Source organism: Coenobita brevimanus, chromosome 48 (genome assembly GCF_032717465.1).
Source record: "Coenobita brevimanus isolate Jiangsu-jjx chromosome 48, ASM3271746v2, whole genome shotgun sequence".
Taxonomy (NCBI): Eukaryota; Metazoa; Arthropoda; class Malacostraca; order Decapoda; family Coenobitidae; genus Coenobita; species Coenobita brevimanus.
Window position 1 is genome coordinate 501,137 of NC_137001.1, and position 26,566 is coordinate 527,702.

General features: G+C 43.1%; 1 protein-coding gene across 1 annotated transcript in view; it reads left to right on the forward strand.

The window, feature by feature from the left end:
* LOC145399244 (putative neural-cadherin 2) overlaps positions 1-26,566 on the forward strand; it is a 135,049-nt gene that overhangs the window by 76,545 nt on the left and 31,938 nt on the right. Inside the window, exons 7-16 of the mRNA XM_080271932.1 lie at positions 4,434-4,667; positions 5,258-5,433; positions 5,585-5,731; positions 6,588-6,764; positions 7,232-7,631; positions 12,527-12,729; positions 16,725-16,888; positions 21,159-21,327; positions 22,939-23,154; positions 25,851-25,988. Coding sequence (XP_080128058.1) covers positions 4,434-4,667; positions 5,258-5,433; positions 5,585-5,731; positions 6,588-6,764; positions 7,232-7,631; positions 12,527-12,729; positions 16,725-16,888; positions 21,159-21,327; positions 22,939-23,154; positions 25,851-25,988 — 2,024 coding nt within the window. The remainder of the gene's footprint in view (positions 1-4,433; positions 4,668-5,257; positions 5,434-5,584; positions 5,732-6,587; positions 6,765-7,231; positions 7,632-12,526; positions 12,730-16,724; positions 16,889-21,158; positions 21,328-22,938; positions 23,155-25,850; positions 25,989-26,566) is intronic.

A 26,566-nucleotide genomic window follows, 5' to 3' on the forward strand; every position in this document is an offset into this window, starting at 1 on the left:
TGACATCCACTTTTTCCTTCTCGCTTTTCCCTTTTTCTTAATAGTAACCTTAGCACTCTCATGCAAAACCTCTTTTACCTCTCTCCACATTTGATTAATATCATTGTCTTCAGATTCCATCAAAGTCTGCAGGACTAGAAACCTATTTCTACATTCGCACCGAAACTTTTCCCTCGTGCTCTCATCACTTCTCAGCTCATCAAAATCATAATTATTACCTCCTGTACAATTACCATTAACGTTTCTCTTAAGTTTTATTTTAATCTTTGACACAACAAGTTGATGATCACTACCTATATCTGCCCCCTCCTTACGCAAACATCTTGCAAATAACTTCTATGCCTTCTGCTAATTGCAATGTGGTCAATCTGGTTACAATATTTACCACATGGTGAAATCCAAGTAGTCTTATGTATTTTTCTATGCTCAAAGATAGTTCCACCAATTATAAGGTCATTTGCCAAACAAAAGCTTGCAAGTCGCACCCCATTTTCGTTTCTTATACCAACACCCTCCTTACCCATACAATCTTCAAAGCCATCCCTACTACTGCCAACAATCGCATTAAAATCACCAGTGCAAACTAACACATCATGTCTTGCCACTCTGTTCACTACATCCTGCAGCTTCTCATAAAAGTCATCCTTCATTTCATCAGCAGCCTCATTTGTCGGAGCGTACCCTACAACCATACTGATATTACCATGGTCAGATTTTAAGCGAGCATCATACATAGACAGAATAATAAAAGTTAGCATGCATTTTCAATTAAGAAACTCGAGTATATGTCATATTATATAGATTTTCACCCATAGACTTTCCCCTTCTCCACCTTTCTTACCCCCACTCTCCTTACCCCCAACCTCCATATCCCCTCCCTCCTTACCCCCACCCTTATCGCCCTTATCCTTCTTGAGCCCTCTCCCCACCGCTTCTTACAACCCTCACAAAAGACAGCCAGTGGCAATTCCCAGAAATTAACCAAATATTGTTGGGAGGTTCACAGCCAGATTAAATTATCTGGAGGATTTTTGAATGATTAAATTTTAGTTAAGGTCCAAGGCTGAGGTCAGACTTTCCCAAATGTTCATTTTGCAGTATACAGGGAATTGGCATTATTTTTAGTCAGGCTAAACAGCCAGTCCTTCCCTTTGACGTTTTAAGATGTTAGGTTTCTCTCTCTCTCTCTCTCTCTCTCTCTCTCTCTCTCTCTCTCTCTCTCTCTCTCTCTCAGTTTTTCACTCCCTCACTCTGTCAGTGTCACTTATTATCCCCGCCGAAGGAGTTGAGGACGTTATGTATTCATCCTTGTTTGTCTGTCTGTTTGTCCACAAGATATCTATTAAAAAAAAAATGCTGATGGATTTCATCGAAATTTTGGGAATATCCATCATGGGCCAAAGATGAGTTGCTCAAATTATTGTGGTGGTCTGAGGTGTCTGGTGTAAGCGTTGGTGGAGGTATGCGCTCCCTGAGTGCTGTATTCTTGTTTTCGTATTCACTAACACGTTCAGTCATCCTCATGCTATCTCTTTCACACACATTAACTCGCATCCACACTCAGTCACTCACACTTTTTCGTCCCCTCGCACTAACACACTCACTCACATCCTCCCACGCACACTGCAACACTCTTATATTCATTTTCACACTCAGACTATAAGTAATGCATTGTTTGTGTACCTAACTTATACTTGCTTTGTCAGTTATCCACTTCCTCACTTACTTTCTCACTCATTCACTTCCTCACTCACTTTCTCACACATTCACTGACTCACTCACTTTCTCACTCATTCACTTCCTCACTCTCTGACTCATTCACATCCTGACTCTCTTTTTCACTCACTCATTGTTTCACACTCCATCTATCACTTGCTCTCACACATCTGCATATTATCACTAACTTTCTCACACTTTTATCTAACTCTCACTCCACTAATAAATATTAATCCTTACCCTCTCATTCCCTGACACTTTTCCTCACACTTACTGCCTCTCACATTCACTCACTCGCACTCCCTCAACTTTCATAATCTTACACACCCAGTCTCGCACTATTGTTGACATTCACAGTCACTCGGTCTAATTTCTTCCTTATCCTCATTCACTCACCCTCAGTCACTCAGTTATCAACTCATACTGACTCTATCACTCACTCTTTCTTTTTCACTGTCTCTCTCACTTGGCCTCCCTCAGTCTCATTACTCTTGCAGCCATGCACAAATTTTCTCAGTCAAACTTCTATTTTCACTGACTTGAATTCTTCCTTTCAATCCTCTTTACACTTTCCCAGTTTGCAATACCAACATTCACTCCTATATACACCCACACACTCTCAATCTCACTCACTCAGAGTCCCTCACGCTTATTCTCAAATCCACATCTTTTTTTTTTTTTTTTTTTTTATGTGTTCGACTCTGGGCATAGGCTTCACAGCCTGCTATCAAGGCCCAGTAGTCCTCGTACATACCATACACCTCTTCATGTCACCACTTCGGCGCTAACACCCACCGTCCATATTGAATACATGCTAGGGCTGTCTCATACAGGACTGGTGTGTTGGTATTAGCGGGGGTATTTTTACGACATGTCGGCGGGTCTTCTGGTAGATCAGTAAAGCCTGCTTTAATGAAATTCAAATCCTTAAACTGTTCCCTGCCCCAGCGGAGATTTGAACCTGGGTCCGTTAGAACGGCAGGCCACGTCTCTACCGATTGAGCCACTGGCACAGTCACTCTTTCACATAAACACATTCACCGTCTCACACCCCCATTTACTTACACAGTCACTTTCTCATGCTCCTGTTTACTCTGCCTCTCCCTCACTCATTCCCTGTCACATTTACTCTCACACTCAGTTTTACAAAGTCTTACATATTTTCACATCTTTACTCACTCTTGTACAGTTACTCTCGCATAGACTACTACTACCGCCTCCCCCCCCCCTCTCTCTCTCTCTCTCCCTGTCCTCTACTGCATTATTTCCTCTCTAAGTCTTCCTCACACACTAATCCTCTCATATATTCCTTTTGTTTCTAGCACTTCCATTTCCACACAGTTCAGTCATTTAATCTCAGTTACACATAAATTCCAGGGAATGTGATATATATAGTTTAACCCATTTCACTTCAGTAAAGCCAGACATCTGCTTTATTATAGTTTAACGTAATAAAGTGTACGTAATTTATTTTTACTTTTGTGTTATATACCGCTCATGGATTTGATAATGTCTCAGATCTCAGACGGAGGAGTTGTAATACACGAAACTAAAGGGTCTTATTATTTCCCTTTTTAATACACGAAACTTTCAACGGTTTCTTTATTTCCCCTTTTAATACACGAAACTGTTCAGGGTTTTATTATTTCCCTTATTAATACACGAGACTTCAAAGCGTTTCATTATTTCCTTTTTTAATACACGAAACTTCCAAAGGTTTTATTATTTCCCTGTTTAATACACGAAACTTTCAACGGTTTCTTTATTTCCCTTATTAATACAGGAAACTTTAAATGGTTTTATTATTTCCCGTTTTAATACAGGAAACTTCAAAGGGTTTTATTATTTCCCTTTTTAGGAATCCTGCCACCCTTGTAAACAATGACATCTTCCGTTGTATCTCTTTGTCATGACTTTGGTTCAGCACATGTTCGGTAAAGTTCAGTTCACGTTTGATAAGGTTCAGCACATGTACGGCAAAGTTCAGTTCATGTTCAGTAAAGTTCAGCACGTGTTCGGTAAAGTTCAGCACGTGTTCGGTAGAGTTCAGCACGTGTTCGGTAGAGTTCAGCACGTGTTCGGTAGAGTTCAGCACGTGTTCGGTAAAGTTCAGCACGTGTTCAGTAAAGTTCAACAGGTGTTCAGTATGATTTGGCAAACATGACAGTGTTTGAAGTGTGGACAATTATTATTCTCTGGACACATTTAGTTACATTCACAGCAAACGGAGTAGATATAAAACATTCATTATTATTCAACTTACCATTTTACTGTACATATGGAAGTGAAAATTTAGAAGGAAACAAAATAGAGTCATCTGAGAGGAGCATTTGGAGTTACGTATGAAAGACAGACTGACAAATGAGAAAGTGAAGGAACGTTGTGGTGTGGATGTGGATGTGGTAGAAAGCGTTAGGAGAAATACACTGAGGTAGTTTGGCTATGGGAAGAGGATGGAGCATGAGAGACCAAGAGGGTGAGTGAGGTGGAGGGGGAGAGGGAGGGGGAGACCGAGGATGGGATGGAGGATGACGTAGAGAGGTATATAAAAGGGAGGTGTAAGTTGGGGGAAGGGCAACGAAATGGCAGGGGACAAGGCGACATGGAAACGATTTGGTTTTGGCCACCCTTAACGGGATTAAGGCGTCTGGCTAGAGATAGAAAGACGTTGTTATGATGCTTGTGATCGTAAGTTTCCCTCCCCTGCTTTCCGCCAGACTTATCTGTGGCACAGGTGGCGGCCTGGGACGCTGACGATGACTCTGAAGGCTCCAACGCCAGGGTCTCCTATGGTATCCATAAAAATGCCATGTGCGAACGCACAGGAGAGCCCTTATTCTCCATAGACCCCAAGACCGGCCTGGTGCGGACGGCTGTCTGCTGTCTGGACCGAGAAACCACGACCCATTACCAAATCCAGGTGGTGGCCACAGATGGTGGTGGCCTGCAGGGTGAGTAATGGTTAATTCAAGCTTGTACCCAGCAGCAGTTCAAGCTGTGGCTGGGGAAGATGACTGGCTCCATAATGAATGCTACATGATTACGACTGCAACATAATTATATTAACGCTGAGGATGTCATCCCAAAGTCAACACCAAGTAATCATGTTATGAATGACCTATAGGTAGTGCATCAAGTCCCATATCTATGTATTTATTTATCTATCTGTCTATCTATCTCTGTCTATATCAGTATTAGATAGATACACAGATATAGATAGATATGGGACTTGATGCACCAACTTTAGGTGCTTCTACGGCTGATTTTGAGTAGAAAATACTTTGCCAGTATGGGTCCAGTTCTAAGCTGTTCCGGAGCAACAGTTGCTGATGTCCTTCTGGAATTACTTTTGAGGGAAACCATTCTTGCCCATAAGGTCATCAGTAACTGGCAACTGTAAAGGCTGAGAATTGAGTCCATGTTGATAAAGCATTTTTTTTTTTTTTTACTGGATCACCTTCTACAGATTGTGTGTGTGTGTGTGTGTGTGTGTGTGTGTGTGTTGTGTGTGTGTGTGTGTTTATCCCTCCTCTGATCCTAGGAACGGGTGTGGTGGTGGTGCGTCTGGCTGACGTCAACGACAACGCACCTCAGCTGGAGCAGAAGCTGTGGGAGGTGGAGGTGGACGAGACGTGGGGTGTTGGTCCCCCTGATAATTCCACAGTCCTCGAGATCTCCGTCCTTGACCCAGACACTTCAAACTATTTCCACTACCGAGTGAGTTACCTTCTTTCACAAACAGAACCAGTGATACCATGTGGTAGTGATAGAAAATATTATTGGCCATAATATATCCTTGAATTAATATTTATTTATCATATAATGGAGGACAAGTGTTTCATGGCACTGTAATCTGTGTCTGCCTTAGGTTGTTCATGCCAGTGGGTGGGGCTGGCAGCACTTCGGTGTGAGGTCAGTGGGTGCCGTGGGTCACATCTACGCCCACCAAACACTGGACTACGAGGATGAAGCTCACCGCCGGGGCTTCCGCTTCATGGTGCAGGTCACTGACAGGGTGTGTGTTGCTTGGGCTAAGGGTCATCAACAGTAGTTCAGCATGTCAAAGTCCATCACTGCTGAGGGTTCCTTTACTCGATTACAATATCGCAGTTTTGACGACAGTCTAAACCTTTCTCATTTTAAGCCAAATGCCAAACAACATCTGAATTTTCCTCTAGCAGAAACCTCCATTCAATCTGTAAATAATTTTGTAAAATATGGGCTACCATGTGCAGTCGATTCAAAAAAAGAATCATGCAGAAGGGGTGCAGTGATATCTGAAATGACGAGTATTGCTTGCAGGTTCTAAAGAAGATTTATCTATTATCATCTAAGCATGATTATAGTAATTATACCCAAGCACTGTTACAACCACACCATGTATAGCAACTTAATCAAAGCAGGTGTACCAGCGATGAGTAAAATTATTGGGCTTTTTTTCAGTACTCAGTGGCGTCATATTGATTCATACCAAATGTGCGCCAGTAGTTTTTTGTTTTTTAACTGTATCTAATGTTAGGGATTACTGATCACATCATTGGGTCAAAGTTGGTTGCATATACCATTACTGCTGCATCCCAGAGAACCACTAGCAGTCACGGAAGGAAAGGAGGGAAAAAAGTTCTCACTCGAGGACCCATATCATTGTGAACTAAAATGTTTTAAACCTCTTTCCTTACTAATATATTTTTGCATCAGTGTGGTTAAGATACTGGTGTGCTTTATTTGTGCAAAGTATGCCGACATTAAAATGATTTGGATTGTAACTTGCAATAAGCAAAATATATTGCTTAGGAAGAGGCACTACAAACCATGTGAACCCCAAGACACCGCCCTCTGTCTCATGATTTCACCAGAGATCTGTTGCTTAGGGTCGCGGTGGGTGGGAGGACGCCCGGCACCTGGACTCTGCGTGGGTGGTGGTGCGGCTGAGGGACGTCAACGACAACCCACCGCATTTCACCCGCCAGAATGTACACATCACTGTCAGGGAAGACGCCAAACCTGGCACCCTCCTTGCCTCCTTCCCTGCACAAGACCCAGATGACGTAAGTCACTTGGCTGTCAAACACCCATTCTGTGTAGCTTTGGAATACTGTCTCTCTCTCTCTCTCTCTCTCTCTCTCTCTCTCTCTCTCTCTCTCTCTCTCTCTATTTATATTTATATTTATATTTATTTATTTATGTACCGGTATATATAATAGTGTACTCAGTACAGTGTACTCCATCAGTATGTTGTAGGGTCGGTATTTGTCTTCATACTTAACAGAAATTTAGTAGTTGTCCCTGAGTTGTACCAAATGAAAACTACAATAGTATTTCATTGCTGTCAGTCAAGAAATGGACACTGTTAAAGGCTGATATCTGCTTAGCCTTTCAGAAAGCAGGTACCCATATAAGTGTTTTATTCTCGCCACCACTAGACAAGTAAATTTAGCTGTTCGAAGCCCCTGTCAATGAAAGAGTTAGTTTTAGAATTTCATGAGAAATGAATTTTTATCCCTTGGCTTTGTAGGGTGGGCATCAGGAAGTTGATTATCGTGTGGAGGGTGGGTGGGGCGCTGTCAGTGTGGATTCTGCAGGTGGAGTCAGCCTGCACAGTGCCTTGGACCGTGAGGCTCCTGATGGCGCTGTGGGTGTGGCCAGGATCCTGGGCGTGGACTGTGGCCACCCACCCCTCACCGCCACTGCCACCCTCACTATCACCCTCACCGACGTGAACGACACCCCACCCCTCCTCCTGCCACCCACCCTTTTCCACGTCACTGAGGATGCAGCCCCAACCCGCCTGGGGGTCCTCACGGCCACTGATGAGGACGTGTGGGCATTGGGCCATGGCCCGCCATTCACACTGTCTCTAGCACCAACCAACCCACAGCATATCTTGGACAACATAGCCCTTGACTTCGATTCCCGTAAGTATTAGACGGTAAGTTCATCACATGCATTTGTCTTTATGTGAAATGTCTTTTACCCAGTGATATACTGTAATTAACTATCAGCAGCAAGTACAAATAATCCATCCATCCATCAGCCAATCCTACATTGCCCCATGAGGAGCGTAGAAGCCCGGGGTTAGGCAGTTGGTCCCCACATTTAAGATGAGTGACCAGCCTCACTCATCCCTGAGTGGCATTACATGAGCAATCAACACCAACCACCCTTTGGATATAAACCTTCACCGGCTCAATCCGATTGGAACGCTATAATTACCCACTAAACCACCAGGCACCAAAATTTGGTCATATGGTTATCACCCAGGGTGCGGATGCTCAAAACTTTAGTCCCGGTCGTTGCTCGCCAGCTCGGGACTAAGTCATCACCTGTGTTCACAATGGCTGCCGTCTGCGATGTTCAAAACAGTATGGGCGCCATGTTGTGACGTCAGCGGGACTATCTCTGGTCGGAACTCCATCAAAATTTACGACTGGTACCAAGCAGTCCTAAAGTCCATTCAGCACGGTCGTAAGGAAGCTTTGAGCCTCTGATCAGCGTTATCTACCCCTCAAAACATTAGTTAAGGTGTCTGTAATACATACAAGCATAAAGCGGTATTCTATTATGGCAAGGATCCCAGGGAACTCTCTCATGCATGATTTGTGCTTGGTTATCGAGTTTTAAGTGACGCTATTGAGGCCTCTTATGAATTGTAGATGTGCAGCATAATTTTATCTCATGAGACTGTGAAAGCCTCCCTATGATGCCACATACTTGCTATAAAATGTAGGCTACTCATATATTTTCATTAGGTATGGCATGTGAACTGCTTTTCTTCTACAAACCCTCGTTCTAAGTTAGATGTGGGCAGATTTGGTATTTTTTCCGGTATATTACAGTTTAGGACACTACTGGAATTTCACATTTTAACCTCCATTCTCTGGAGTATGCATATTGAATTCCAAAGGTGTCCTAAACTGTTAATTTACCTTTTTTTTTTTTCCCCTTTAAGGACTTTCATTAGCTCAAAATTTTATTATGCCCAGTATGTGCTGTGAAGTGATAAGTTAGGGTCTTTAGGTAAGTACAGGGTAAATGTTTACAAGTGCACCTGCCTTATGGTAATGAATTTGATATAGCTCAATAGGTACATCTTGATGTCTGCGTCAAATCATTCTAATTCATCCATGGTAAAATAAGTCTTTGAGATATTAACGAAAACCCACCACCACTTTGCACTTAGCTTAAAACCTAACCTAACCCACCCTAGTCTAATTAGAAGCCTAACCTAACATTACTTAACTGGACCCCACTGACCTAAAAACAACTTATCACCGTAATCATGAGGCCTTGGCTTGACAACCTCCAAGCAGGTTTGGGGTTTAGGTTAGGTTAGTTAATTTAGGTAGATTAGGTTAGATTGGGGCTAAAACTTTGTTGGATGGGCCTAACGGTTATTAACAAATATAAAATCTGTCAAAGATTATAAGTTAGAAAAGAAAAACATTGCAAAACAGGTCTTAAGGAAAAAAATTCCAGTTTATTGACTAAACAGAATGCTTGAATTTAGTTTTTACGTCCGAAACATCACGTTCAATTCGACTGACAGCATTGACAGCATCAGTAACATACTGCCAAGCTGCCGCCTTCATCCTGACTCCTGTTGAGGCACTGTCAAATGAAAATTTTCCCAATATAAAGTCTTGCTTCTCTGCAACACATGTTGCCATAGCCAGCAGCTCTGCATCAGTAAAGTTTGGGCGCCGAGGTCTCTTGGCTTTAGGTTCACCTTCCATCGTGAAGTAGGTTAGTATTAGCAGACAGACAGGCGTGTGGCGAGTATCTAGACTGTGGCGGTGATATTTGTTGTTACCAGCATGCACGAGTTGTCTGTTTAGAAACAACCTCCTTGATTTGGTATTATTGTATAATTACTCCCGTACAGCACCGGGCACATTTTCTTCCATTATCTTACTTTGAATATGATACTTAGCAACGCAGAGTGTGTCCTACTCGTCGCAAAATTTCATTTTACTAGTTTAATTAACCACTAACTAATGTACCTGGCAGAGGCGGGCGGACATGTTGACGGAGTGGAAGCTAGGATATTATGTGTGTTCGTGCGTGCGTTTGCAAGGGTAGGGTGTGTGTTAGTACGTGCATTACCGCTGCGTGGGTGGAACTGGGCATGTAAGTCGGCTTCAACCAATCACATTCAATAGACAATAGCCAATCAAGTGCATCCTTTTCATTTCCCCTCGAATTTCAAATTTTGAAACTTCGTCAGTCCCCTGAACTAAGTCATTGCGCTATGGCGGTCTGTAATTGGTGCGAGATAAATTACATGAAAGCTTTCGCTACGTTTTATGAAAACGAAGATAGTGCCATATCGTTCTTGAAAGACCATGGAGTAATTAGATCTACAGTTCCAAAGTGCCCAGAACATAATACAGACTTAGTTTTTTGAGAAAAAGACAAGATCTGGCGGTGTAGGCATACTTTTTATTTGAATAAGACCAAGAAAAGAAACGGACGACTCTCGTCCTGGACCCTCGTATCTCTAGGTAAGCATACCCCTAGGATAGGTTGGGTTAGGTTAGGTTAATGTCAGGGGGGTCTGGGGGGCGGAGCCCCCCAGTTAGGAAACACGGCCAGGCTGGGGGGTCTGGGGGGCGGAGCCCCCCAGTTAGGACACACGAGGTCGATAAGAAGCTTAATATTATATTTTTCTGTGGTTTTTGATGCGATTTGAGTTGTTTTTTACTTCACTTTTTTGGGAAAATGCTTGATTTCACCAACTTGTCCAATCAAAGTTCATGATTGGAAAAGAGGGGAAATGAGGCATTTCCGACGAAAATGAAAGTCAGAAACATTCGATATCGCGTCAAAAACTGCCAGAAAAATATATTGCACTACCTAGGGGGTGTATTGTCCACTTGTAAAAATTTACCGGTTTAAGTATGGTTAGGTTAGGTTTATTTCAACAAGGTAAGGCTTTTGCATGGAATTTTCATTTTCCCAGTATTTTCAGCGTAATTCATTTGAATTTGACCTTCATTTCTGTCGGAAATCACTCGTTTTTGCGTAATCCAACCTGCCAGAACCTCCTGTTCAACAGTGAAACATTGGGGGTGGGGGGGTGTAACTCAAAAACGAGTGATTTCCGACAGAAATGAAGGTCAAATTAAAATGAATTACACTGAAAATACTAGGAAAATGAAAATTCCATACAAAAATGGCGTGCGGGAGTAAAAGTAAAAATTTACCCTTGATTCTCATTGGGTGCCTTTTTTTGTTACACTGATTCTCATTGGTTGCTATCAGATCACCTGGCGAACTGCCTGCCCTCTGCCGCTTGATGGGACTAACACTTATACCCACCCTACGACTGACCGCTTCTCGTTTGAACATTGGTGGAGGTGGTCAGTCATAAGGCGGGAATAACTTAAGACGGGACTAGAGGAGCGACCACCGACGGCGGGACTGAGATATGACCAGTTTTGAGCATCCGGCCCCAGCGTAGTAAATGGTTTCCTGGTGTAAATTATAATAATTGTGCTGTATGCTAAATTTTCCATTGTTACCAAAGAAAATGTGTGAGAGTGAACAGAGGTTTAGTGAACGATGCGGTATCACTGCCCAGGCCAAACAAGGGTGAATAGTGTTCCCTGGAATGTTCATTGTTAACATGAATTTAATTATGAAAGTTCTGGTTGTGAGTTACATCACAGAGTCTGGAACAACTACTGTCCTGGGTGGCAAAAGAGGACTTCTGAAATGTCAAGTTTATCTTTAATTAGGTGTGTATAGAACAAACCAAATAAGAACCATCGATAGCTCCCCAAAACATGGAATGTGAAAATAATTGGATTATTGTGCAAAACAGTCTGCCTGCCAGTCTTGTAGGTCTTCATGCAGCTTAATGGGATGACTGGGATGGTAAAAAAAAATGAGAATAGGGTCGATGATAACAGGAATGTTTGAGGGTATGGGTGATGTCAACGAAAGTGATCAGATGAATACATGGCACTTTGTGGGGCAAAAAGTAAGAAACCTGGTAAGAAAGCTGAGTACCCGAAAGTGTTAATGGAGACTGGAATGAATGTCGTGTGTGTCATGCACATAACAAGAAGTGGAAATGTCTCTAATTTGATGGTTTCAGAAATAGCTATGGAGCTGCCTTGTGACTGGAATGCGGAATTGAAATTTTCAAAAATTTATAGAGTAGGCCTAGGTTGATGGATTTCTTGTTTGATGTTACTCACTGGATTTGGTGATACCTACTTGGCTGTACCTACTTCCGCGTTTCCTACTCTGGTTCCTAGACTATTGCATCCTATGTGTGTTTGGTGGAATACTATAAATGATTATGGCGACCATGATCCACAATCTTATTCTAATTTTCCGAAGAAAATTGTAATTGCCCATTCACTTTACCGACATCATCGGCACAGCATCATAGTATATTTACCTGACAGCTTTATGATACAGCAAGTGTTTAGCTAATCATTAACGAACACTAGGTTTACATGTCCCGGTACTGTATACGTCAGGGAAGGTACGAGACATTGTGTAGACGTGAACCAACTTCATAGCTGAGGTATCTTGTCAGTCACAGGAAAGTATGGCTTGTCATGAAAAACGAAAGCAAGCTATCCAGCATAATCTGAGTGACAGAAAACTCTGTATGGTCTGTTTTTCTGTGGATGTGCTTACAGATATTCATGACTTTTATCATCAGAGATCATACTCTTTATCATTTAGCTCACCTTTCTCTGCATCATCCTCATGTATCATTATTCTTGCCAGTCTTCTTTGCCACACTTCATATATCCACTATAACGTGACATTCTATGGTAATCATGTGCAACAGATCTTGACAGTGGTCGAGGCGGAGCCGAACTGCGGACGGCGGCCACACTGGACCGCGAGCAGTATCCCCAGTTACTGGTGGCAGTGATTGTGGCTGATGCTGGCGGCCTCACCGCTACTCACACTGTCACTGTCGTTGTTGATGACATCAATGATAATCCCATGCAGCCGGGTACAAAGACCGTTTACCTGTGGAAGCCTCAGGTGAGTTCTGGCATCATCTTGACTGAATATTGAATAGACTGCAGTTTGTCTGCCCGTTACCCAAGAATAATGACCTATATAATTTACTTCAGCTTAAGACAATAATTTTAAAGTGATATGAGTCAGGAGGCGTGGGTAAAAGTATAAGACAGAGTGCACATTACACATTGTGAAAGGTTTGTGAAATGATGTTCAGTTAGAAAAGCTTAGGATGTTGACTCACTGATTAAAGCTGGGAGTATCTTCCTATTTCGGGAACTGTTCTCGTTTAAATACTACCTGTTGAACTCTCAATAAAAGTATATTATTGTACTACATTTAGAATGGACTGTGGTCATTAGCTCAGATATGTACTATTTAGAATGGACTGTGGTGATTAGCTCACATATGATCACGGTTAATACTTCTTGATACGGAACATGGTCACAGGAATATTGAGTGAATCCAGACCTGTACCTCTGTATAAGCAAATTTTCAACCAGTAGCACCTGGGTGTCATCTTCCACAGAATCAGACCAATATGAATGAAACATTTTTGTTGACTAGGATTTTGTTGACTAGGATTGAATATTGGCCTACTGCTCGAAGAAGCCAAAGGAACATTAAAGATGGGTCTAACTCTAACATGATGACAAAGGGCTGGAAGAATAATTGTGTCAGGAAGAATAATTGTCTATCTATCTATATAACTAGGCTGCTTCCCCCAAGGAAAAGGAGGTAGCCGAGACAGGACGACACACTCCCCATTTACTCATCCATTCAAACATATTCATTCGCATCTTAGCCCCAGAGGGGAGAAGGGATAGATCCTCACCGCACCACACTGCACAAGGGTCAACTGCGCAGTGCAATCAGTGACATCCGCAGCAGGGCCCGACAGCAGAGCTGGTTTACCCCTACCACATCATAATAGACCCATCCCCTAACCCGCACCTGACCTGACTAGCTGATCAGATCGAATGTGGGAATATCCCCTCAGGGCTGCGTCATCATTTATTCATTCACAATTTCTCTCCATTTATTTCTGTCACGCACAGCCACTCTTCCATGCTCAACAGACATCCCTCTCGCACCCAGTGCTCTCTTCACACTGTCCATCCATCCTATTCGTGGTCTTCCTCTCAGCCTTACACCTATCACATCAGATCTAGTTATCTTTTTCACCAATCGCTCGTTATCCATTCTCTCCATATGCCCAAACCATCGCAACACCCTCTGCTCAACTCTACCAGCCACATCCCGAACAACTTCAGTTCTCCTTCGCACTTCATCATTTCGCACTTGATCCATACGCATCACTCCACACATACTCCTCAGACACCTCATCTTCATTACATTCAAACTTTTCCTCTCTGTTACACTCATATTCCATGTTTCAGCCCTATATAATGCAGTCGGTACCACAACACCCTCATACAGCCTTCACTTTACATCCATTCTAAGCGAACGACATCTAACACCTTTTTCATTCCTCCCAGCACCTTACCTACTTCATTTATTCTAAATTTCACTTCTGCATCTATTCTTCCATCCACAGCAACATGTGACCCTAAATATTTAAAACACTCTACCTCCTCAAGCAACTCTCCATTCAAAACTATATTCATCCCCCTACCATCTACCAACCTCGTACACTTCATCACTTTACTCTTATTCTCATGTACTTTCAATTTCCTCCTTTCTCACACCCCTCCAGACTCCTCTACCAACTGTCTCTGTCTTTCCTCTGAATCAGCCACCAATGCAGTATCATCTGCAAACAGCAGCTGCTTCAGATTCCACTCTCCACCATCAACATTCACCAGACTCAGACCTCCACCTAAAACTCTTGCATTCACCTCTCTTACAACACCATCCATATAAATATTAAACAACCAAGGTGACATCACACATCCCTGTCGCAGCCCCACTCTCACGGGAAACCAATCACTCACAGCATTTCCCACTCTTACACACGCTCTACTATTTACATAAAAACTTTTCACCCTTTTTAGTAACCTACCATCAAGTTCATACAATCTTAAAACAGTCCACAAAGCCTCCCTATCAATTCTATCGTACGCTTTCTCTAAATCCATGAATACCCAAAACACATCCTTGCCTTTCGCTAAATACTTTTCACAAACTTGTCTCACAGTGAACACCTGATCCACGCATCCCCTCCCTCTCCTAAAGTCACACTGCTCATCACCAATCACTCCCTCTGTACCCTCTCTAACTCTCTTAATTAACACTCTACCATACACCTTACCTACAACACTCAACAGACTTATACCCCTAAAGCTGGTACATTCATACTTATCACCCTTGCCTTTATACAACGGAACAACACAAGCACTTGCGCAGTCAATTGGCACCATACCTTTCACAAAGCACACATTCAACAATCTTACAAACCAGTCAACAATAGTCACTCCATCACCCTTCAGGCATTCCACAGCACACCCATCCATACCTGTAGCTTTCCCTGTTTTCATCTCCTTTACTCCCCTCTCCACTTCCTCCTTCGTGATCAAAGAATCATTCAACTCTCCCAACACATTTATTCCTTGCACCCATCCATCCGCCACAATCTCAGCCACCCTTTCCTCCTCTACATTTAACAATCTTTCAAAATACTCTGCCCATCTCTTCCTTACTGCATCCACCTCATTTAACTTCCTTCCATCTTCTGCTTTTACTCGTCCTTCCTTCCCAGACTCTCCCTTTCTCATCCTTTTAATCTCTTTTCAGAAAATTTCCATATTCTGTTGAAAAATTTCAGTCAGCCGCCTATCCCACCTCTCATCTGCTGCCACTTTAGCATCACGCACAGCCCTTCTCGCCCTATTCCTCTTTTCCTTATACCTTTCATATGACACCTCATCCTTCCTCTGCAGCCACACTTCATATGCACGTCTCTTCTCAGGCACAGCCATACTTACTTCCTCGCACCATTATTCACTTCCTTTTCTTACACCACCACCCACAAGTCTCTCACCACACAGCTCTTCTGCATGCCCCACCACAGCACTCTAAACAACTGCCATTCTGCCTCCACACTACCATTTTCCTGATCTTTCACTGCGGTCAACTCACCTTTCAATTTCTCCTGATACTCTATCATTTTCTCTCTTTTATCCAACTCACTCACTTTCAAAACCTCCCTGCCACACCTAACCCTCCTAGCTGTCACCCATCTCTTACCTACTCTTAACTTTCCCTCCACCAGGTAGTGGTCAGACATACCTCCACCCTCCCCTCTCAGAACTCTCACGAGAATCCAACAATCTTCCTATCACATTCCTAAACACAACCACATAGTCCATCAATGCTTTATCCACAACCATTCCACCCTCCTGTCTCACCCATGTATACTTATAAATATCTTTCTTCTCGAACAGCGTATTTCCAATCACCATCTCTCGCTCAACACACATCCCTCTCATTCGTTCCCCATTTTCATTTCTTCCAGGCACACCATGCATACCAACTACACCTTCAACTGCTACATTTCCCACTCTAGCATTCAGATCTCTCATCATTACCACATTCACATTCGCTCCAAAACTCTGCAGACGCTCATCAACATCATTCTAGAAAGACTCCCTCTCTTCTTCATCCTTTTCACTAATTTAATTGTACTGGTAGTAAATGATGTGGAATAGCGAGAAACTCTGAGGGTGACTAAAGACTACGTGCTAGATTACGTGAGATTAGCGACAGTAAGTGACTAGAGGCATTGAGCTGATAAAATAAGCAGGTGAGAGAGCAGGCATTCATAGTGGTAGCCTACCAAAGAAATTGATGAATAATGTACACAGATTCTTGAAGGATGAGGTAGAGGATGGCTTTGTAGAACATTTAAAATAGGGCAAAAGCCAAAGGTGTACTTTTCGTATATTTTCATTGATTTGTCTGTGATATGTTACATATCCTTAGTGTAGGACAGATCTAGAAACTTGGACGGCACCTCCAACACACAGTAAACAAATTAACCACATCAAACCTGTCAGGGTGGTGCAGCGGAAGCCCCGCTGGGGCGAGTGTTTGTGGAGGACCCAGACGACTGGGACCTGAATGATAAGACGTACAGCTGGGCTGGCTCCCCACACCCTCTCTTCTCCCTCAACACCCGCACAGGTGACCTCCTGGCCTCCAGCCAGGTCAGGGAGGGAAGGTGAGTTACAACACACACCAACTTTTTTTTTTTTTTTTCATTGACCTGGATTGGCATATTCATAGGTCACATTAGGCCATCAAAGATGCATGATGAATCTCAAAGTCGTCGCGTTCGGTAGTTGTCTCTTCATATAAGCTTCCATGGTGTGAAAAAGGCAGTTCATCACAAGTACTGTACAGTGTAATGTCATCCATAGAGAAAACTATTTCCTCTTACCAATTTTACTCCAAATCTTTGTAGGTAAAAACTCCAGTAGTAGAGATTTTCAAGACTTTACACACACACACACACACACACACACACACACACACACACACACACACACACACACACACACACACACACACACATAAACACACACACACACACACACACACACACACACACACGAAACCATGTATCTAAAAGTTTGTTTATTTGTTTTTGCATACTAATTGTATAATTAATTCATGCCAAGCGGTATCTCACATTTACTTCACTTTTTTTCAGTGAGATGTTGGAATGTGAAGTGCATCAGGTATACTAACTATTACAGTATATTACTGGTAGTCATTTCTGCAACATTCGCGGCCTTTCCTTTAATTTTCGCTGTGTTGAGCACCACCTCTCCTCCTCTAAACCTCACCTTCTTTTTCTAACGGAGACTCAGCTGTCTGATGCAACTGACAGCAAACCCTTTTCTGTATCCTCCTACTTTCTCTATACTCATTTCAAAGCCAAAGGTGGCTGTTGTGTATATATACGCAACGACTTATCTTGCTCTCGTGTTCCTGAACTCAATTCCTCTGCATTCTCTACACTCTGGCTTCAGCTTTCCTGTCATTCTCTGACTAAATATATCTGTGCTGTTTACTTATCCCCTAATTCTATTGACTATCAAAAATTCTTCAACTATCTTACTTCTACGATAGAACACATTCTATTCATTTCTCCTTTCTCTGAAATCTCCATTCTAGGAGATTTCAATGTTCACCACCACCTTTGGCTCTCCACTCCTTTCACTGATCCACCTGGTGAACAAGCCTACATCTTTTCTATCCTTAATGACCTAGAGCAGCTTGTACAGCACCCTACCCGTATCCCAGACCGCCTTGGAGAGAGCTCCAACATACTTGACGTCTTCCTTACAACTAATCCTTCTGCTTACACTGTTAATCTTTTCTCTCTGTTGGGCTCCTCCGATCACAACCTTATCACCTGAACCTGTCCTATCACTACGGTATGGCCTGTGGACCCTCCAGGGATGCATCGCCTGTGGCATTTTAGAGCCGCGGATTGGGAGGCCCTCAGGCAGTGCTTCTTTGATTTTCCCTGGAATGATTATTGCTTCCATGGCCGGGAGCCATCTGAGTGTGCCTTGCGCATTACGGAGGTTATTCTCTCGGGCATGGAAGCATACATTCCTTTCTCATATCCTTTGACTAACGCAAGAAAGCCTTGGTTTAATCACGGTTGTTCTAATGCTGTCCGCAACAAGGAGAGGCCTACAAAAGGTACCGGAGCCAACCCACCCCTGGATCACATTATCTTTACGTTTCTGCCCGGAATCGTGCTAAGTCTGTTCTTTGCTCTGCTAAAAATAATTTCATCTGTACTAAATGCTCTCAGCTTTCCAACTCAAATTCTTCCTGCTTCTTCTGGCACCTTCCCAAAAACCTTTCTAACAACTTTACCTCATCATCCTTCCCTCCTCTTTTCTACTCTGATGGTTCTGTAGCTATTTCTTCTACTGATAAAGCAGATCTCTTCGCACAGACTTTCTCCTCCAATTCCACCTTAGACGATTCCGGTGCTGTTCCTCTATCACTTCCCCCCCTCTGACATCCTCATGGCTGACATTAAAATTTCTTCAGCTGATGTATTTTCTGCCATCACTGGCCTCAATACTAACAAGGCATACGGGCCTGATGGAGTCCCTCCTGTTGTTCTCAAGAACTGTGCTTCTGTGCTTACACCCTGCCTAGGCAAACTCTTTCGCCTTTGTCTGTCAACTTGTACCTTTCCTTCTTGCTGGAAGTTTGCTCTCATTCAGCTAGTCCCAAAGATGGGTGACCACTCTCAACCCTCCAACTATCGTCCAATTGCTTTAACGTCCTGTATTTCAAAAGTTTTCAAGTCAATTCTCAATAGAAAAATTTTAAGGCATCTTTCCTATCACAGCCTTCTTTCTGATCGTCAGTACGGGTTCCGTCAGGGATGCTCCACTGGCAATCTTCTCACCTACCTTTCAGACTCCTGGTCATCCTCCTTTCGGGACTTTGGCGAAAGCTTTGCCATTGCACTTGACATCTCAAAGGCTTTCGATCGAGACTGGCATAAATCTTTAATTTCCAAACTGCCCTCTGACGGTTTCTATCCTTCTATCTGTGCCTTCATCGCCAGCTTCCTTTCTGGTCGTTCTATAGCCGCTGTTGTAGACGGCCATCGTTCTTCTCCTAGATCTATCAACAGTGGTGTTCCTCAGGGCTCTGTCCTATCACCAACTCTCTTCCTTTTATTCATCAATGACCTTCTAAGCTGTACATCTAACCCTATCCACTCATACGCTCATGACTCCACCCTTCACCTTTCCATTCGGTTCCCGCAACGCCCATCTCAGCAGTTATTTCAACAAAGAAGGGATGAGGCTATGGCACCCCTAATGTCTGACTTGGCTCGTATCTCTGACTGGGGTAAAAATAATCTTGTTTTTAATGCATCTAAGACTCAGTTATTACACCTATCAACCCGTCAAAATCTTCCACAGGTATACCCACTAATGTTTAATAATATTCAGCTTAATCCTGAATCATCCTTGAACATGCTTGGGGTTTCATTTACTCGGGACTTACCTTGGAAAGATCATATTGCATCTCTTGTAAAATCTGTTTCCAAGAGATTGGGTGTGCTAAGCCAACTCCGTTCTTTCTTACCCCTGCACAGTTGTTGACTCTATACATGGGTTTTATCCGCCCGTGTTTGGAGTACAACTCTCATGTGTGGGGAGGCTCCCCACATACAGCTCTTCTCAATAGGGTGGAGTCAAAGGCTTTTCGTCTCATTAACTCTCCTCCTCTTACTGACTTCCTTCAACCTCTGTCTCTTTGCCGCACTGTTGCATCTTTATCTCTTTTCTATCGCTACTTTAATGGTCACTGCTTCTCTGAACTGTCTGCATGCATTCCTCCACCTCTACGACGGGCGCGTAGCACCCGTCTAGCAGCAAACTCTCATCCCTTTTCTGTCCAACTCTCTAATGCAAGAGTTAACCGTTACTCCCAGTCCTTCATTTATGCGACAGGTCAACTCTGGAACTGTCTCCCTCTGTCTGTATTTCCTGCTGCGTATGATCTCTAGTCTTTGAAACGCAGTGTGTCCAGGCATCTCGAAATGAATGGATCTTGAATTTGGCTCTCTCTTGTATTTTGTTTTTCTCTTGGAGGGAACTCTTATTGCGGGCTCATGGCCTTTGGTTCCTTCTTCCTCTCATAAAAAAAAAAAAAAAACAGTCAGCATGACAGATAAATTTTGTAGCATCCATAAGTGCACGCATGAGATGTATGGTGCCTGACCTGAGTGTGTGTCACTTCAAGTTGCCTTTGACCTGTAAGCATACCTTCCAAGATGAACCAATCTGAGACTGCAGGCCATCATATATGCAGTGTAGCCAGAGATGGCCTGAGAATGGAGCATAGGGGGGATCACCACCCCAATGTGTGCTATGAGTTGGTCAAAAAATTACTGATTTGGTCAAAAAATGATAGTGCAGATTTTTTTTTTTTTTTTTTTTACATAAAAGGAGAGTTGTCCAAGAGTACAAAACATTTTTTAATCTACGTTTTTCTCTCTCTCTCTCTCTCTCTCTCTCTCTCTCTCTCTCTCTCCATCTTTCTATCTATGTATCTTTCTATCTATCTATCTATCTAGAGAGAGGACAAAATACAAAATACTCTAGTTTCCTTCCTGACCTGTCAGGGGAATAATCTAAGCCAAAATCAAGAACCATACGGTAATTAATCATGGTCACTGGACCTGGACCCCCTTCACCCATGGAACGGTGGCAAGGAGGAGGGGGGGGTTATAAATTTGGTTTGTTTATATCTATTTAGTTGGTCAAACCGTGACGCCTAACGAGTCAAGTTGGTCAAAATTGTCCTTACCCTTCCCCCCAATCACATACTCCTCGGGCCATCCCTGAGTGTAGCTGAGTGGGTATATGCTGATATGAGCTATATCTGAGGTGTGTGTAAAGCAGGTATGAGTTGCAGCTGCTTGTGTGTACATGCAGGTACGAGCTGTGTCTGGCGGTGAGTGATCGACTGTGGGGTCAGAAGGATGTGGGTGCCAATGTGACGGTGGTGGTGCGGGTGCTGCCCCCTGACGCCGTGGCCCACGCTGCCCCCCTCACTCTCACCCCCACCACGCCTGAGGCCCTCACCCGGGGATGGACTCCCCAGGTAACACACTCATACTATTCCAGGGGATGGACCCTTCAGGTACGACTGCCCATCCCTGGGGGGCTGGATCCCTCAGGTGTCAACCCCCCGGGTGGATCCCCTAGCATCTCCCCCCTCACCCCTTGGAGCTGGAACTCACACGGGCGGGGGGGGGAATGGACCCCTCAGGCAGCGCGAGGCCATCACAGGAGATCATCACATTCCCTATGCACATTAATGTTTCATTGGCAACACAGTTTCTTTAGAATTGTACAACTTGATGTTACATCCTGATACTAACCAAGTTTGTCTTCCAAGTAACAGTCAGGCATTCCAAAAGCATCTGTCAGGTAGTGAAGTCCGTCCCACATCATTAGGTGACCTTCAGTTTGTATGAGCAGTATCAGTTTCCACTGTTATGTCAGTTTCGAAGGTAAGGTCAGTGTTACACTCTTATGCCCCTAATGGCTTGTAGTGTTGGATCTCTCAACTTCCTCAGCCTGGACACTGAAGTATCTTAATCACTATCAGCATGAATACAACCCGCCACAACCTGGACACTGAAGTATCTTCATCACTATCAGCATGAATACAACCCCGCCACATCCTCTCCCTTAGGTACTTCGTATCCTATCCTTGAATCACCACGACTAGTTATGGCACTGGTAATAAAACACTTCTCCTGACACAAATATCTGTCACGACTTTTTTCTCATTCAGTGTCATTAGTTCCCCCTGCACTATTGTTTTCTGTTTCACCAGCCACTGATATGTTTTTTCAGTGTTTTGAGGAACTCTCAGTTTCACTTAATGCATTACATTCATACATGATTAGACAATCCTCCACACCTCCATCTTGTCAACTCTTGTGTTGCTGACCAACGCAGTCATTTATCTGTCTTCAGACATGAATAAATAATCTGGCTTCTTTCATACTTCACTTTTCTTTCATGCTTCACTTCTCTTTAGTACCTTGCTTGTGTATACAGGGTTACAGAACAAGATGCAGAGTGCGCACACACACACACACACACACACACACACACACAGTGGTAACGCTCTCGCTTGCCAACTGGTGGACGGGAGTTCGCGCCTCGCTCAGGTTGCGAAAAGTTTCACTGACGAAGTGGGTGGTTACTGTCCCCCTTGAGCAAGGGGACGGGTGTGTGCGTGTGTGAAGGTCACAGCCTTGCCCTTAGATCGGACTATATGAGCTCTCAGCTCCCTTCCGGGAGGGTAAAAGCTGACGATCACGACCATCAAGTGATCCTGACCGACCCGGTGAATTACACACACAGTCTACCCTGGCATCAGATCTGAGGCAGATAAACGCAATAATAGGTGATAATTTCCAGTCGTTTTAAATTGTTGTTGTTACAACTCGAGGCTCGACTGGATGTGAACCCAGTGTACCATAGTAAACCAACAAGGGTTGCTCCTAAAGATCAATGGTTCAGGTTATGTTGAAATATTTATGTTGTGATAGAGTGGCGTATAAAATTATTGTGTTGCGGTACTGGCGACTCCATTGCTTTGTGGCCATAGTAGACAGACTTTGTGACTTTTAAAATCTTGTACTATGAAGTTCAACAACGAAAGCATGCCGTATGAAAATGAGTATTTCTTTTGCAGGACGGAAGGGGCGGGCTGGGGCGGGTTGTGGACGGAGTGCTGCGGGTGCTGGGTGGTGTTGCTCACACCGTGGAGGTGCTGAGTGTGGAGGGCCATCCTGCCCTACACTCAGTGGCACCCCCTGTAACTGCCGTGTGGCTGAGTGTCAAGGTGTCAGACACTGGCTACATGGACCCTGTCAAGCTGCGGGGACTTCTGGCACTGCATGCCAAGCAGGTCCGTGAACTCGCATTTTCTTATGTAGCATAATTTCATATTTTCAGAAGAGTGCATAATCTGCACTATTTTTTTTTTTTTTAAATCGTCGTGACCTTGATCAGACCTACAGCTTAGTAATTTATTTTGTTTTTCTTTAAATAACAGAAGAGAGGAAGGAAAAATGAATATAAAATACCTAATCCATAGACCAAATTACAGGTGTCCGCCATTCATAAAAATTCTGTAACAGTGGACCTGAACAGCTGTAGGTTGACGTTTGGGAGGAAACAACTCTAGGGAAACGAGTTCCAAAGAGATGCAGCACGGGGAGTATTACAATTTTGATAGGCAGAAGTTGTGCACTATGGCTGTGTGACAGTCCAGTCCCGAGCGCTACCAGAGGCCCGTGTAACACGAAGGAAGGCATGGAGAGGTGGCACAATGGATGCAACTTCGTCTGAGCTTTTGTCATAAAAGTATCTATCGAATAATGCAAGGGAGGCAACATTCCTTCTTTCTTAAAGGGGAGGTAGTTCATTTGTAGTAGCAGGGGTATTAATAATTCTGACAGCCTTGTTCTGGATTTTGTCTAGTTGTTTTAGTGCCACCTCTCCAAGTTTCTTTGAAGCAGTTTTGGCAAGTGATCTAACATGAGAGGTCCAGCTGAGAGTATTGTTAAGTGAAACACCAAGAATTTCAATACTTTTAGAGGTAAGAATATTAGTAGCGTTGAAGGTAATATGGAAATGAGGCAATATCCGTCTATTAGTAAACTGTATATATTTGTTTTTTCTAGCATTAAATGAGCCAATGATATTCTGTCCCCATTCAGTGATTTAAGTCTTGATTTGAGGAGATTGCTGTACTGAGTTGTTAGTTAGAGATACTGAACTTTGTGAATGGAAGAGTGAATGAACTGTTTAGTGCTGACTCATCTGCATATGAATGGAAGGGATTATGGGTGTCAGCAATCCCTCGATTATCCGACTTAATAGAGACATCGGTGTATCCGGATACAGAGCAATACCCTACCAACCTTTACCCATCATATACTCTGCCTATACCCTACATAAATGTACAATACTACTCCTAATTGTGGCAGTGTTCTTCGGTCTTTCAGTTATTTAGACATCAAAACACACATGGGAATATCCAATATAATGCCAGACACAAAGAAAACAATGCATAAACAACAAAATTTCCACAAATACCCAACTATACGTACAGTCCCCCTCCTAATTGTGGCAGTGTTCAGTTATTTAAACATCAAAACACACATGAGAATATCCAGTATAATGCCATACACTAAGAAAACAATGCATAAACAACAAAAATCCACATATAAATAAAGGAAGAAGGCTAAGGTTGCAAAAAGAATTTTAATAAAGTACAGTACTAACCACTCAGTGAACGGTGGGCAGGCGTCGTAACCCGCTAGCCTCTAGTTGGTGTACAGTAATCCCATGTAGTCTACTGGCTAACGTAATCACTAGTGGTGACCGTATCGATACAAGAATTTTGATATTTCTGATACTAACTGTTTATCTGCAAGTACTGATACTGGTGGCAAGATAGAGATTATTATGATACTAAAATAGACTTTCCAATTAATTGAACACGTAATTTCACAAATACTATTTCGTTGGGAAGTGATGATTTTAAGATTATTAGTGCATTGGATGGCAGTTTTGGTGCTCGTGTTCCCCTAAAATAGTGGCAATATAATTATTTTAACCCAGACTGAGCCCGGTCAGTAATTACAATTTTTTTTTGGTAGTTCATCAGAATGGAAAAGTATTAATTACGAAACTATCTAGGTATCGGTATCAGTAATCGATACCACCCATACTGGCCAATGAAGGAATCGTTGTTGTATCTAAATTTAATCACTGGTATTGCCCATCACTAGTAATTACTAAACAAATGCCAGAAAAACTGTCCTTCTCCAACCGTTGGAGCTGGACAATAAGTGGTGGGGACGTATGGTAACCACCACTGAACACAGCGATTCCATGTCTCTACTGGCCGGCCAGGCGACTTTGATCATTCAGTAGGGAGGCAGAGAGTCATTTCTGCTCAGGTAGTGGGTTATGTTCTTTTACCAGCGCGTGGCTCGGCTCAAGAGGGGGGGCCAGGTGAATTCAGTAACCATTTCTGCTCAGGTTTTGTGTTAGGGTCTGTAATACTCGCACACGGTTGTTAGCTCTAAGTGATCTGATAGGCCAGGGGACTTTGACCTTTTGGTGAGGAGGCAGATGGCCATACTTGCTCAGCTTGTGCGTTAGGGTCTGTATTACTCATACATGGCCAGTAGCGATCCAAGTGATTCTGGCAACTGGGTGACTTTGACTGTGCGGTGAGGAGCCAGACGGCCATATTTGCTGGGCTTGTGGGTTAGGATCTATTACCTGCGCTTGGCCAGAGAGGCCAGCCAGCCACCAAACTGATATTTAAAATTTGTAGACTACCCAACCGATGATGTCGAAAATTTTATGTTTGGATATGGACAAATAAATCCGAATACCGACGTAATAGAGCCAAGGCCTAATGATCGGATATGGAGCATGTTGTATACGGAATGTGCGGATAATCGAGAGATTACTATTAGATTAATGAGGACTGACACACGTATCCAGTCAGGGTTTCTGTACACTGTATTACACCAGGCTCCAATATAGATACTCATAATTTTGATATTGCTTTTGTTTTCTTAGCTAGAGGCAGCTACCAACTTGACAGTAGTGATGGAAGCAGCAACAGTTGTGTTGAACCCCGAAAGTCGTCAGAAAATCCACGACAGCCCTCTGGGCCCCCCAGCAGCTTCCTGTCCCTCCACATCACTGCCCTTTCAGGTAGTCATCATTCCATGGTGTCTAGTACCGTATGACATTTTTTTTTATCACTCCTTTTGTGTACAGCTCCATAATTTCACATGTAATGTGTAAAGGACTTCTTGATAACACTTGTCTTGTGAAGAAGCCTGACACCTCCTTCCTGGAATTTACTCTTCTACTTCATTATCTGTGTGTGCCTTTGTTCAGCTAATACAGGGGTTCTCAAACCGGGGTGTGTGAAACCCACTGGGTACCTAAGAGGGTTCCCAGGGGGTACTTTGGGGGCAGATGATTATACTAATTTTACCAATGTAAGTCATGAAATGATAATTGAGAAATGAAAAACTTATTTTCTTGTAGCATGTAATATCCTTCTTACTCAGATGAAATATTGTTTTTTTCATCATTCCATTACTTTGTACACTGATACAGTGTTGCAGCAATGTAGTGAGTAATTACTGTTTCAGTAATTATACAAAAAAAAGTGTTTTACCATTCCATTATGGATTAATGTCAATGGAGCATTAATGTATATTCAGTGCCTCATTAATGGAGGTACAGACAATTATCTGATAACTCAGGAAGAACGTGGTAAG